General features: G+C 43.3%; 1 protein-coding gene across 1 annotated transcript in view; it reads left to right on the top strand.

The window, feature by feature from the left end:
* LOC126324287 (glutamate receptor ionotropic, kainate 2-like) overlaps positions 1–15302 on the top strand; it is a 241491-nt gene that overhangs the window by 72829 nt on the left and 153360 nt on the right. Inside the window, exons 3-4 of the mRNA XM_049994947.1 lie at positions 3019–3198; positions 10897–11084. Of these exons, the coding sequence (XP_049850904.1) occupies positions 3019–3198; positions 10897–11084 (368 nt within the window). The remainder of the gene's footprint in view (positions 1–3018; positions 3199–10896; positions 11085–15302) is intronic.

Here is a 15302-nt window from a genome sequence, read left to right as displayed (position 1 = left end):
TCTTGTAGTTGGATGGACGTCGGGGCTGGCATTTGGATGCCTTAATGTCTGTACTTGCAGCCGGTAATATTAAGAAGATAAGTGATGAAGCGGTTCCCAGCACGGTGGCTTGGTGCTGCTAGTCCTTGAGATATTGAAACTCATGTTGAAATGATTGTTCCATTTTTATTCTGTTGTAGATTAAAGCTACTGTATTTCATAGCAAGGAGATGGAGGTAGTTTTGGGTAGTATTTGTTGTCCAGTGTGGAAGTGGCGGGTATTCTGCAGTACTGAGTCCTAAATATGGGCTGTTACGAAACTTCCTGGCAGATTAAAACTGTGTGCCGGACCGAGACTCGAACTCGGCACCTTTGCCTTTCGCGGGCAAGTGCTCTAGCAACTGAGCTACCCAAGCACGACTCACGCCCCGTCCTCACAGCTTTACTTCTACCAGTACCTCGTCTCCTACCTTCCAAACTTCACAGAAGCTCTCCTGCTAGAGCACTTTCCCGCAAAGGCAAAGGTCCCGAGTTCGAGTCTCGGTCCGGCACACAGTTTAATCTGCCAGGAAGTTTCATATCAGCGCACACTCCGCTGCAGAGTGAAAATCTCATTATAGGCTGTTACATTCGTGATAGTCGATGGTGAGCCGTATCATCAACATGTTGTAGCCCAAGGCATTGTTTCCTGATTCACGGTACACGCCTGACACGGCGCTCGCGGAGATGCAGTGACCCGTGCATGGGTTGCAGACAATCACACTCCGTTCAGATCCGCCGATATGTGCACTTTGCCCATACTGCGATACACTCCGACGGTCAGTATAAGGTCCGACGAAAAACTGTGTGCATGGCATGCCAAACTACTTCATTTGCTGATAGTGGGAGCGCCGCCCTCCAGAACAGCAACCTATAACTCTATTCCTCAGAAGTGTATTCTACCCAGAAGGCTATACTATGTGGGGTCAGTACGTTCACTGTGCGTATATGGAAGTAGGGTCCAGCGTTATGTACGAACTAATGAGGCTGCATAATCTTGTATAGATTTTCAGTTAAAAAACAATTTACTTCTATTTCTTTACTGTTCTCTGGTTCTTCCACATTCAATATGAAATGTGAGCAGATGGCATAACAATGAAAAGCACAAAGTGAAGTTACAAACTCCAGCTGTGCCGTTGCCTCTCGTTTCGCCTACTGTGGCGTAATCAACAATTCACTGTCATCTACCAAAAGTCTTTCAAGTTCCATAATACGAAGTAAGATCTTTGCAAACAATGTTGAATGACCAGTGAAACGTTATGAAATTTTTAAAGCTCGTCTATGGATTGAATAGGGGTGGACGCAGTTAATACTACTGTCACGTGCTGTTCTTCATCTGTACATAACAGTTGTAACCAACATCGACTTGAATCTGATTATTGATGTCAAACCTGCCTCTACCTTGACAGTTTTTCTTCCTCACACTCCTCTCCCTTACCAAACAAATTATTCCTTTGTTCCTCGGAATGATGTAAAGCGAAATAGATGACGCTGTTGAAAATGTCGAACCTTCATTACATGTCTTGCTCCGTCAGCGAATTTTTTTAAAGCCATTGTCATTTTATTTAAATTGTATATTCCAGCATTACGGCACATAAGCGTTATCGTCACCTATTTTGGACTGTTACTCAACCATCCCTTCAGCCGACAAGTTACTATGGAACTTAATCAAATGATGGAAGTAAGTCGAAATCGGTAACGTCAACACTTGTCTGAAATGAGGCTGTTTTATATAATAACAAAAATAATTAAAAGTTGGTTACTGTTTCCCTAAGCCAATGTCCAACGTCTGTGTAGACAGCTGTCAATTCCTTTATACTGGTTTTAGTTTCAGAGCTTGAGAGCGCAATCTATATGGTATAGTGATTCAATAAACGATGTAACTGATAGCAATCAAAATGTTATGCATGTGAAGAGATGAATTAACATGGTCCACCTTCGGAATGCAATCCAGCGGTAATTCTGCGTGACATTGATTCAGAAAGTCCTTAGCAGGTTTCCGGAGGTGCGTGGTGTCAGATGTCAACGCACAGGTCACGCAATTTCCGTAAATTACGGGTCGGTGTTTTCAGTGCACGGAACTTGCTTCCGATTGCGTCCCAGATGAGTTCCGTCGCCTTCATGTCAGACGAATATGGTGGCCAGCACATCGTCAGTACACTATAATTCTCGTAAGATCACTATAGCAGGACTCGGGCCTTGTGCCAAGGACATTTATCACCCTGGAAGATGCCACAGTCTTCGTGAAAGAATCTGCCAGAGTCTCTTATCTAAGTGGATTTCCCCATTTACGGCCAGCGTCGTCACTAGAATCAGTCCTCGTTCGTCTTTGCTCCCCTTATATACTCTTACTTCCCTTACTGCGTAGAGCTGAGCTCTACCACAGCCGCCGCTGTATGGTGCTGCAGCGCTCAGGTGCCCCGACCGTCCGTCTTCGCTACTTCCTGTGTCAAGCAGAATCAAAACACCTGTGCGGGCTTCTCCACCCAGCGCTTGATTTAACCCTGCTGTTTCATTTCCTCTGCCGTTCGGGCGTATGTGTGCATTCGCACAGAAATGATCCTTGGATTGTGATCGCCGTAATTGTATGTGTATGGTGTCTATTCTTTCGGACGCGCATGCAACACACATAACGAATACGTAGTGCATGTAGAACCTTAACTGACCAAAGCTACCGTAGTCTGTCCTTTCTTACGGTAGTCTACGGTAGCCTACGGTAGTTTTACAACTGTATTACTGCATCACGTGCCTGCTACGTCACCAGGTGGCATTCAGCTTCACGCTAGCCAATGATCATAATGTTTCGGCTCATCACCATGAGCCAGCAGTGAATAGACAGTCACATGGGATGAGTTACGTTGTCACTGGACTCAGTAACGGGTACAAGGATTCACTCCGCTAACCAAGCCTTTGAACGCTTCCTATGCTCCAGAAATTCCAAGCGAGTGTCTGAGTTGCAGTGGGTAGAACGGTGTAGAGTGAGAACCGTGGTGCTCACAGCCGGCATCTTCGAGGAGACTGACCCGCCGGCGCTGCGGCACGCCTTCCTGTCGGCGGTGGAAGCGGTCAACCGGCAGACGACGATGGAGTTCGTGCTGGGCAACGCCGGCCACCGCCCGCTGCTGCGCTCGCACGTCGAGGTGCTCAACGCGGCCGACAGCTACAGCGCCAAGCGCAGGGGTACGCACTCGCTCCTTCTACTGCCGTTGACTGCATTAACAGCACCTTTCATTCCTATTCCAGGGGCTATCAGGTCCTCTTCTACAACCCACAAATGTCTTCAAAAAATATGAGCAACTTGCAGCAGTGTCTACTAAAAGTAGTAGAAGCTTCCAGCATTTTTCTTGCAGTCTCAGTAGAGATAATAAGGGATCCTGCGATTTAAACACATGTAGCGCACTCTTTTATTGTGTAACTTTTGCATGCTTACCTCTAATCCAAATGTTGTGGTGCATGTAATTTGTTTGTTATCAAATTAAAGACATACCTCACTTTCTTGTCGAAATACACTACTGGCCATTAAAATTGCTACACCAAGAAGAAATGCAGATGACAAACGCGTATTCATGAGACAAATATATTATACTAGAACTGACATGTGATTACATTTTCACGCAATTTGGGTACATAGATACTGATAAATCAGTACTCAGAACAACCACCTCTGGCCGTAATAACGGTCTTGATACGCCTGGGCATTGAGTGAAACAGAGCTTGGATGGCGTGTACAGGTACAGCTGCCCATGAAGCTTCAACACGATACCACAGTTCCTCAAGAGTAATGACTGGCGTATTGTGACGAGCCAGTTGCTCGGCCACCATTGACTAGACGTTTTCAAATGGTGAGAGATCTGGAGAATGTGCTGGCCAGGGTAGCAATCGAACATTTTCAGTATCCAGAAAGGCCCGTACAGGACCTGATCAAATGAAGGGTAGAGCCACGGATCGTAACACATCTGAAATGTAACGTCCACTGATCAAAGTGCCGTCAATGCGAACGAGAGGTGATCGAGACGTGCAACCAATGGCACCCCATACCAACACGCCGGGTGATACGCCAGTATGGCGGTGACGAATACACGCTTACAATGTGCGTTCACCGCGATGACGCTAAACACGGATGCGACCATCATGATGCTGTAAAGATAACCTGGGTTCATCCGAAAAAACGACCTTTTCCCATTCGTGCACCCAGATACGTCGTTGAGTACACCATCGCAGGCGCTCCTGTTTGTGATGCAGCGTTAAGGGTAACCGCAGCCATGGTCTCCGAGGTGATAGTCCATGCCGCTGCAGCCCGCATCTCGTGGTCGTGTGGTAGCGTTCTCGCTTCCCACGCCCGAGTTTCCGGGTTCGATTCCCGGCGGGGTCAGGGATTTTCTCTGCCTCGTGATGGCTGGGTGTTGTGTGATGTCCTTAGGTTAGTTAGATTTAAGTAGTTCTAAGTTCTAGGGGACTGAGGACCATCGATGTTAAGTCCCATAGCGCTCATAGCCTCAAAGAGGGCATGCCGCTGCAAACGTCGTCGAACTGTTCGTGCAGATGGTTCTTGTCTTGCAAACGTCCTCATCTTTTAACTCAGGGATCGAGACGTGGCTGCACGATCCGTTATAACCATGCGGATAAGATGTCTGTCATCTCGACTGTTAGTGATACGAGGCCGTTGGGATCCAGCACGGCGTTCCGTATTACCCTCCTGAACCCACCGATTCTGCTAACAGTCATTGGATCTCGACCAATGTGAGCAGCAATGTCGCGATACGATAAACCGCAACCGCGATAGGCTACAATCCGACCTTTATCAAAGTCGGAAACGTGATGGTACGCATTTCTTCTCCTTACACGAAGCATTACAACAACGTTTCACCAGTCAACGCCGGTCAACTGCTGTTTGTGTATGAGAAATTGGTGTGAAACTTTCCTCATGTCTGCACGTTGTAGGTGTCGCCACCGGCGCCAACCTTGTGTGAATGCTCTGTAAAGCTAATCATTTGCATATCACAGCATCTTCTTCCTGTCGGTTAAATTTCGCGTCTGTAGCACGTCATCTTCGTGGTGTAGGAATTTTAATGGCCAGTGGTGTATGTTCTCCCTAAACTGGTTACGTTGTAATATATAGATCTTTTAAGATTCAGTTGATATTTGTTGAGTCTGATTCAAAATATTTCTTTAAAGTTTATATAGAAAATTTATTTCTTAGATTCTCTGATAGAAAGTCGTATTCTAGATAATTTTCTTCTTGTTGTATATAAATTCTACATGGTTCTTGTTTCATCTTAATATACAGCTCTGTTTGTGGAATTACAGTGATTACTTTATGTAAACTAAGCTTTCAAAAATTTTAATTCATGTGTCATGTTGTCGCATGAGTAACTGTCAATATTCAAAGTCGAAAAAAAATACTAGTAAACAAGGACTCCAAAATGCACACCCTAAGAACCATAAGCAATTCTTCATCTTCGATACTGTGAAACAAATCTCTTCTACTGCAAGGTCTTTGTTTCATTATTATGTGAGGTGGTGATAGGTATAAAAACAAGGAAAAGATGTCCCGTAACATGGATCTCAAACTGCATATTTAAGAACTATGAGCTCTTATTCATCTTCGCTACTCTGCGAAACGTCTCTTTTACTGTAACACGTCCTCGGGCATGGATGTGGGTGATGTCCTTAGGTTAGCTAGATTGAAGTAGTTCTACGTTTTAGGGGACTGATGACCTCAGATGTTAAGTCCCTTAGTGCTCAGAGCCATTTGAACCATTTGAACTGAACACGTGCACTTATCTCTCAAGTTATGCACTTTTGACCCCGTGTTTACTAGACTTTTCTTTGTCCATACCGCCTCCTCCCAGAATATGAGAAGCAAAGAGCTTGAAATAGAAGAGATTTGTTTCACAGTATCTAAGATGAAGAAGTGCTCATTGTTCATAGAGTGCACGTAATCTGCTGTGTCATTTCTTTTAGTTCGTATTCTTAACGCGCTTTTCTATAATTGAAAATGGGTTCTGTGTCTCATGTATTTGATCCCAATCAACTGTTTCCTTAACCGAAAACCTAGTTTACGTAAAGAAAGTTTGCAACTTGTAGTGTGTTTGGATTCCGGCTCCACGTTTAAGTGCTTATTTACATAATTGGCTCTTGCATTAAACAGATAAGGTTGACGCCCAACATAAAGGTTGCAGGAAGCGAACCGCATGCCACTGAAAGTAGATGTTTGTGCAGAGGTGGCGTTCTATCTCGCTGCAGCTATCTGGTCGAAGGGGAATGATACACTACATCTCGAATAATGCTAGCAGCTCCGTGAGAAACAACTAACAATAATTTATTAAACGAATGTACATAATAAATTCTCAGTTTTAGTTTGATGAGTTGGCGTGGCATTGAAATAAAAGTTTTCAACACTGGTTTAGCCTCAATGAACGACTATCGGTATCTCAGTCTCTTATGCTGGTGACACGAAACTAATGCTGTAGGTAGATAATAAATTAAAACAAATTTACACACATTTAAAGAAATTTAAACGAATTTACAGAAATTTATAAAAATTATATTCGAATTGAATGTAAGCTATTACAGCAAAAAATTCGAAATTCAAGGAGGATAGAGAACACGCTTTATGGCTGTACTGTTTGTAATTGTTTAAATAAAGACTTATGTCCGGAGCTGAATGAGTGCATGTGATAAAGATATTAAAAGACTGAGAAACTGATATCTCAACCTCTTATGGTGGTAACACAACACTAATGCTGTAGGTAGATAATAAATTTAATGAAATTTAAATAAACAAATTTATAGACGTTTAAAGAAATTTAATAAAATTTATAGCAATTATATTCGGATTAAATGAGCAGCCTCTAGTGGAGGTGACACCTTACCAAGTCCGCTCAACAAAATTTTCGAGAGGATGGCTAACAAAATTGATGTAATTGTTTAAATAAAGACTTATGTCCAGTTCCTAAGAAGAGATAAGTGGTAGTAGCCCTCTCTTCCCCGCAATTTTCTTAGCTTAGTAGAGGTAGCCAACTTAGCTATCTTCCCACCAAAATTCAAACTTACCGCCAGGGGGTGTGGCACTTTCTTAGGTTAGTACAGGTAGCGCAATTGAGCTATCTTACCGCCATCTTGAATGACGTCAATCGCGTCATCAGCTGACGTCACGTGACGTCACATACTTGAGTTACGGCCGCTATCTTGGATTTGGGGCGATGTCCTTGTCTTGGGTGACCTACTTTGTTGGGGCGTCCTTGTTGCTCCACTACTGTCGCCCAAGTGTGACGACCTCAATGGAGGAACGCCGTATTGTGCACCGAACACAACGTAACACCTTTGGCATCAGCGTCTGTCACCGTAGAGCACGTTATAGGCTTTCTGGAACATACTGTATCGTCCTGGGCCACTGGTAGTTGCAGCCGGACTAGGGAATTACCATCCTATTCGTAGTCTATTATTAATACCACAACGCAGACGGTTGCATTTGGAGTCGTGCCTTGTCCGGGAGGTATGGACCGGTGATAAATGGAGTCGCATTGTGTTCAGCAGTAAATCACGGTTCTGCACTACCCTCGATGATATCGAGTAGGGTATGGCTGCGGCCTGGTAAGAGGTCTCGTTTTTCTAACGTTTTGGATAGGTACAGCAGTGTGAACCCATGGTGTGGAGAGACATTGGGTATAACTTCAGCTTACGGATGGTAGCGATTGAGGTAACTCTGGCAGCACAACCATACTTCACAGAAATCCTGCGTCCTCATGTGTTCCCTCTCAAGTGACAGTGTCGCCGTGCCATTTTTCAGCAGGAAAATTCTCGTCTACACATGACAAGTGTGTGTACGAACTGTCCGCATGATGTTGAGGCACTCTCTTGGCCAGCAAGATGCTCAAATCGGTCCGCAATAGAACATGTGTGGAAGCAGCTCGGATGTGCGCTCTGTCCCAGAACCAGTAACCAGTATATCAAGGACCCATTACAACATTAGGTGTCAGCTTGCCTCAACAGATCGCACAACCGCTTTACGACACCCTCCCCAACCGAGTCAGTACATGCGTCCATGCGAGACGGAGGTGCAACTTCATACTGATCAGTGGGCTCACACTGCCATGTTCTTTGTAAATCTGGCAATTTTGTAATCATTCAAATAAACTCGTATGCCCGTAAATTCAATAAGTTTCATCTCGTCTCCTCCTCTCCTTATGGGCCTTTTTTATTTTTGTTTGGTTTGTCAGGCAGAGTAGATTACGAACCGAGACACTAAAAAAAGTAGATAAGTTTTGCTATTTGGGCAACAAAATAACTGATGACGGACGAAGCAGGGAGAATATTAAATGTAGACTGGCAACAGTAAAGAAAGCATTACTGAAAAAAAATTCTTAGGATGGAATGTAAATTTAAATAGTGGGAAGTCTTTACTGAATGTATTTGTCTCGAGTGAAGCCTTGTACGAAAGTGAAACCTTTTTGAGAAATGGTGCTATACAAGAACGATGAAGATTAGATGGGTGGTTCGAATAAATAACGAGGAAGTAATGAACATAATTATGAAAAGAATAACACGTATGGAAAAATCTGACTAAAGGAAGAGATCAGTTGATTTTACAAGTTCTGAGTCATCAACGAATCATCGACATTTTCGTCACAGAAGAAAAAGTGGGTGTGTTGGCAGGAGGATAAAAATTGTAGAAGGAGGCTTGAATATAGCGAGCAGGTTCAGATGAATGTGGGTTGTTAGCAGTAATCACAGCTGAAAAGAGTGGTCCAAGATTGTCTAGCGTAGTGCGCTGCATCAAACAGTCTTAGAAATGAAGATCAGAATAACATAACTTTTCCCATTTTTATATCTTTTTTTTATTTTTCTCATCAAGTTAAAAATAATACCGAATACAGGGTGGTCCATTGATAGTGACCGGGCCAAATATCTCACGAAATAAGCGTCAAACGAAAAAACTACAAACAATGAAAGTCGTCTAGCTTGAAGGGGGAAACCAGATGGCGCTATGGTTGGCCCGCTAGATGGAGCTACCATCGATCAAACGGATATCAACTGCGTTTTTTTAATAGGAACCCCTATTTTTATTACATATTCGTGTAGTACGTAAAGAAATAAGAATGTTTTAGTTGGATAGATGGCGCTGTAATAGTCATAAACATATAAGTAGGTGGTATCACGTAACATTCCGCCAGTGCGGATGGTTTTTGCTTCGTGATATGTTACCCGTGTTAAAATGGACCGTTTACCCATTGCGGAAAACGTCGATATCGAATTGATGTATGACTGTTGTGGTCAAAATGCCCAACGGGGGTGGGCTATGTACGCTGCTCGGTATACTGGACGACATCATCCAAGTGTCCGGACCGTTAGCCGAATGTTTAAGGAAACGGGAAGTGTTTACCCACATGTGAAACGTCAACCACGACCTGCAACAAATTTTGATACTCAAGTAGGTGTTTTAGCTGCTATCGGAGATAATCCTCATATCAGTAACAGACAAACTGCGTGAGAATCAGGAATCTCAAAAACGTCGGTGTTGAGAATTCTACATCAACATCGATTGCACCCGTACCATATTTCTATGCACCAGGAATTGCATGGCGACGACTTTGAATGTCGTGTACAGTTTTGCCACTGGGCACATGAGAAATTACGGGACGATGACAGATTTTTTGCACGCGTTCTATTTAGCGACGAACCGCCATTCACTAACAGCGGTAACGTAAACCTGCATAATATGCACTATTGGGCAACGGAAAATCCACGATGGCTGCGACAAGTGGAACATCAGCGACCTTGCCGGGTTAATTTATCTTTCTGCATTATGGGAGGAAGGATAATTGGCCCCTATTTTATCGATGGCAATCTAAATGGTGCAATGTATGCTGATTTCCTACGTAATGTTCTACCGATGTTACTACAAGATGTTTGACTGAGATGACGGAATGGCGATGTACTTCCAACATGATGGATGTCCGGCATATAGCTCGCGTGCGGTTGAAGCGGTATTGAATAGCATATTTCATGACAGGTGGATTGGTCGTCTAAGCACTATACCAAAGCCCGCAGGTTCACCGGATCTGACGTCCAAAGATTCCTTTCTGTGGGGAAAGTTGAAGGACATTTGCTGTCGTGATGCACCGACAACATGCGTGAGCGCAGTGTGAATGCATGTGCGAACATTACTGAAGGCGAACTACTCGCTGTTGAGAGGAATGACGTTACACGTATTGCCAAAGACATTGAGGTTGACGGACATCAATTTGAGTATTTACTGCATTAATGTGGTATTTACAGGTAATCACGCTGTAACAGCATGCGTTCTCAGAAATGATAAGTTCACAAAGGTACATGTATCACATTGGAAGAACCGAAATAAAATGTTCAACCGTACCTAAAAGTTCTGTATTTTAATGTAAAAAACCTACTGTTCGTCTAAACTTGTTAGCCATATGTTTGTGACTATTACAACGCCATCTATCACAAAGCGAAAAAAGGGGTCCAACTAAAACATTCATATTTCTTTACGTACTACACGAATACGCAATAAAAATGGGGGTTCCTATTATAAACAAAACGTAATTTATACCCGTTTGACCTATGGCAGCGCCATCTGGCGGGCCAACCATAGCGCCATCTGGTTTCCCCCTTCAAGCTAGACGAGTTTCGTTCTTTGTAGTTTTTTGGTGTGACGCTTATTTCGTGAGATATCTGGCCCGCTCGTGATCAGTGGACCACCCTGTATACATGACAAGTTTTCTTAAATTGTGATCTATTAACTGTTTCCCAGAAACACACTTTTACTGAAGTAGGCCGTGACTTTGTACCACAGTACGGAACACTGTGATGTATAGTGAGCAGTGATCGCCTCGCTGACTACTGTACCCCGCACAGCCTGCAGCCTGGTGGAGGAGGGCGTGGCCGGCGTGGTGGGTCCCCGGCAGAGCGCCTCCACGGACGTGGTGCGCTCCATGTGCGACCGGCTGGAGATCCCGCAGATCATCGTCAACTGGGACCCCTACCCGCCGCCCATCGCCTCCTACCAGTTCAACCTGCATCCGCACGCTGACTTCATCTCACAGGTCAGCCACCACCACTCTGCACTGCACTGGCGCCTTCAAGGCACCCTAATACTATTATCATATAGCCGGAGTGAAAAAAAATCAGACTCTAATCGACGTATAGTCCATTGCCATACAAATATTAACTAGTCATTAATTAGATGTGTCAGCATCAAACTCTTTCTTCGACAGAATCACAATACAGAATGTCAAATCGAACACCTTTCAGCCGTCTATATTTCCAAACTGTTATTTTATTGGCTACCGTTTCACCGATAATTACGCCGTCTTCAGGCCCCTTAACAGACTTTCTGGGAGATTCCCACCGTTTGTCCACTGCAAATAGGGACCAGCCATCGGCAGGAGATATTCAGAGTGGACACTGTCACAAAAATCTACCAGTCTTTGAATGCTGCTCCCTATTTCGACTGGGTCAAAGGTGGTTCAAAATGGCTCTGAGCACTATGGGACTCAACATCTGAGGTCATCAGTCCCCTAGAACATAGAGCTACCTAAACCTAACTAAGCTAAGGACATCACCCAAGACCCAGTCATCACGAGGCAGAGAAAATCCATGACCCCGCCCCAAATCGAACCCGGGAACCCGGGCGTGTGAAGCGAGAACGCTACCGCATGACCACTAGCTGCGGACTTCCTACAACTCACTCAAGTGGTATGAAGACGGCGTAATGTTCAAAAATGTTCAAATGTGTGTGAAATCTATGGGACTTAACTGTTAAGGTCATCAGTCCCTAAGCCTACACTCTACTTTACTTAAATTTACTTAAACACACACAGCCATGCCCGAGGGAGGACTCGAACTTCCACCAAGACCAACCGCACAGTCCATGACTGCAGTGCCTTAGACCGCTCGGCTAATCCCGCACGGCTGGCGTAATGTATCGCCGAAACTGGTAGCCCAATAAAATAACAATTTGAAAATTTAAACCACTCAGAGGCGTTTTGATTCTTCATTCTGTACTGAACAGCCGAGGTCCCACAACAATCTGTGAAAAGATGGACATACAGAGAATCACAGTAACTTCTGCTGCTAATTTGGTGGTCATAAAAAAGACAAATTGCAAAGCGATTCACTCTCAGAAATCCGATAAGTAGTTAGAAAGAAATTACAGAATTGAGACTTTTGTATTTTTCTGTTGGGAACTTCAAACCAGTTACTGTCGTATTTCATATTCATGTTGCCACACGGAACTGTCGCACACCACTGATGCAATTAAGAGTCCATTCTCCTCAGTCAGCCTATGAGATAAGCAATTTATACGATTTTCTTTTAGGAAAAACTAATTAAGCAATCAACGTGAATCTTTTTGTGTATTACTTATTGATTCTTGATATACTCCTTCTGATTTTTTTAAAAGAATTAGAGTGATCATAAAGCCCCACATTCGAGAAGCTAAATTTGGTCTGTCCAAAATGAGGTGTTCCCACGACGGAAGACCTGCAGTCTACAAATCTTATGAAATCAGTAACAACTATTTTCTTAATCTATACGATATTGTGCATGGAATAGTAGCACACTATTATGAAATCTGAAAAAAGTGGCAGACGGTTGAAACCAAAATGTAGTTTTGTCCTGCTTGTTTGGTCACGCCCATTGCAATAACCAATGAATGTACTTAAGCACAAAAAATTAGCCTCTTACTGCTTGCGGACATGTCCGAGGAGTAATTCAGGCAAAGTTCGGAAGGCTATCTTTATTAGGCTGCCCGTAATCTATTCTGGCAGGCTGAAAAACACTGTATAGAGAAACGCGCGCCTGAACATGAAAGTATGATTTATGTCAGATTGAAAACGGATTTGTGTAAAAATTTTCATACTCCCCGCTAGTCTGCTATATCGGCACCTGACACGAGTCCTTCCGCGAACTGAAAATCCTTCTGCTCCACAATTCTCCTGTCGCATGTTTCCCGACCGCCCGCGCTTCGCCTGAATCGTATAGCGCGCTGAGGCGAGCGTCGTACAGTCAATAATGGTCGCGATCGGCAGCAAATTTTTCTGCATGGTATCCAACTTCGACTTCCACGATTTGTAGCAGTTTCCAGATGGACTTGAAGCCTTCATTGAAAATCGAAGCTGCCATAAATGACGATATTTCATTGGTTCTCGAGCCGCAAACTGACGCCCAAGTGTGGTATCAAATAGTTCACCGAGTGCAGAGCGCGCCCGCATTCGTATCTGCTCTCCGGCGCGCCACAGGGACCCCTTTACGCCAACCAAACGACGCGTAACTTTGTTCCTACTTCAGATCTGAGCTTGGGATTTTGATATGACAATCTACACACTTGTAGCTTAAAAAAAACATTAAATGAAAAATCTGTTTTCTGAAGCTCACTGAGGAGAGTGGACCGTTCAGTGGAGGTGATAACTAACTCGAAATAGTGAACAGGCACAATACAAAGCTGTATTTCCTCTCTGCGTCTTAACATCCGTATTGCAGCGGTGCAGAATATGGTTTATTTCCTCATCCTATCAGGCGTATTTCAGTATCTCGGAACTAAAACACAGAGTTCTGCGTAAGACAGCAAACCGTTTGATATTCTAAACAGAGAAATCGTAAGTTATAAATCCTTTAGCTTTTTTTAAACTACTTATCGAATTGTTGAGAATGGAAAGCGTCTGAATTCGTTTTTGTATCTATGATAGTAGTATCGTAAATTATTGTGGTTTCATTTGAAAATTACAGCTGTAATTAATTTTACTTCGACTTGAGGATAATGGTATAGCGAGGACTTTCGTACAATTCGCCTGGGTAACAACACGATTATGACATTATCAGCGACTTAGGAAATATTAGGTGCACCGCCCTGTAAACCATTGACTGTTACGTAGATAGCACAATATGAAAATATCTTTTGTATGTCCATTCTTTTAGTAGGACGTCCCTGGGACGACGGCCGTTTACTATCATGACAAAAAATAAAAACACCTACAGCCGTCCTTATGATTTTATTTTATTTTGTCGCTACCAGTTTCGACGCTTCATTGTGTCATCTTCGGGCTGTTTTGATGCGGTACAGGTTGATACGATCCCCATGCATAACACATCATTTGCCAGCATTACTGGATTCGCAGATAATGTGTCAGCACTCCAACCATGGTTGGCAACTGATAGGTTATGGTAGCGACAAAACAAAATAAAATCATAAGGACGGCTGTAGGTGTTTTTATTTTTGTCACTAATATGTAAATACGTAATATTGTAATTACAAAATAAATGTTAATCATTCCCGCTGGTAAAAAGTTTTAGTGGTAGTTTTTTTCGATTTAATAATGTTATATCCTCAAGAATTCTGACCACAATTTTACTTATAAGTGTTGTTAAATCTACATCTGTACTCCACAAACCACTCCAAGGTGCATAGCGCAAGAGTAGTTCTGATATCAGTATCACGACCAACCCCACCCTCTTTCCGTGTAATTGACGTACGGTGCTTTGGACGAATGTCTGTCGGTAACCATCTCCGATTTTCTCATTGTCTTCAGTTGACGACACGTATATGGGAGGGGGTAATACCTGCCTGACTTGCAATGCGCGATCTCGGAATTCCAATAGAAAACCTCTCCATTATGAACAACGCCTCTGTTACACGGTACTCCACTGGAGCTCGTGAGCATCGAAGTAACGCTCTATCACTTGTTAAACGATTCTGCGACAAAACGCGCCGCTGTTGTATTAATCCATCCTGATGAATGGTACACTGAGGTGACAGGTTATGGGCTAGCGATACGCACTTAACTACTTATAATGCCATGTGCTATCAGTGTGGCAGTGGCATTAATACATCTCGATCAGAAGTGCTGTACATCAAAAGAACAAACAGGCATCTGTACTGAAGACATGGTACGTACTGTAAAATACAATTATAATTTTCATGTAGCTGTATTAATAACATTGCGATATAGATATGACAAGACTAAAATATACAATGTATGATCTATAATAGTGTGATGATGCTTGTTATCCGAAAGTGATACTGATGATAAAGGATGTATAGATAACTATGTATCATGAATGCCATAAAATACACTGAGGTGACAAAAGGCATGTGATACTAATAATATCGCGTCGTACCCCCTTTTGCCCTGCGTAGTGCATGCACTCAGTAACTCGTTGTAAGTCTGCTACGAAAATATTGAGCCATGCTCCCTCTGTAGCCGTTAATAATTGTGATAGTGTTGCCGATGCAGGATTTTGTACGCGAAATGACCTCTCAATTA

This window comes from Schistocerca gregaria, chromosome 2 (genome assembly GCF_023897955.1).
Source record: "Schistocerca gregaria isolate iqSchGreg1 chromosome 2, iqSchGreg1.2, whole genome shotgun sequence".
In the NCBI taxonomy this organism is placed as follows: Eukaryota; Metazoa; Arthropoda; class Insecta; order Orthoptera; family Acrididae; genus Schistocerca; species Schistocerca gregaria.
The sequence above is the reverse complement of the archived record's forward strand: the minus strand, read 5'-3'. Positions and strand labels throughout refer to the sequence as shown.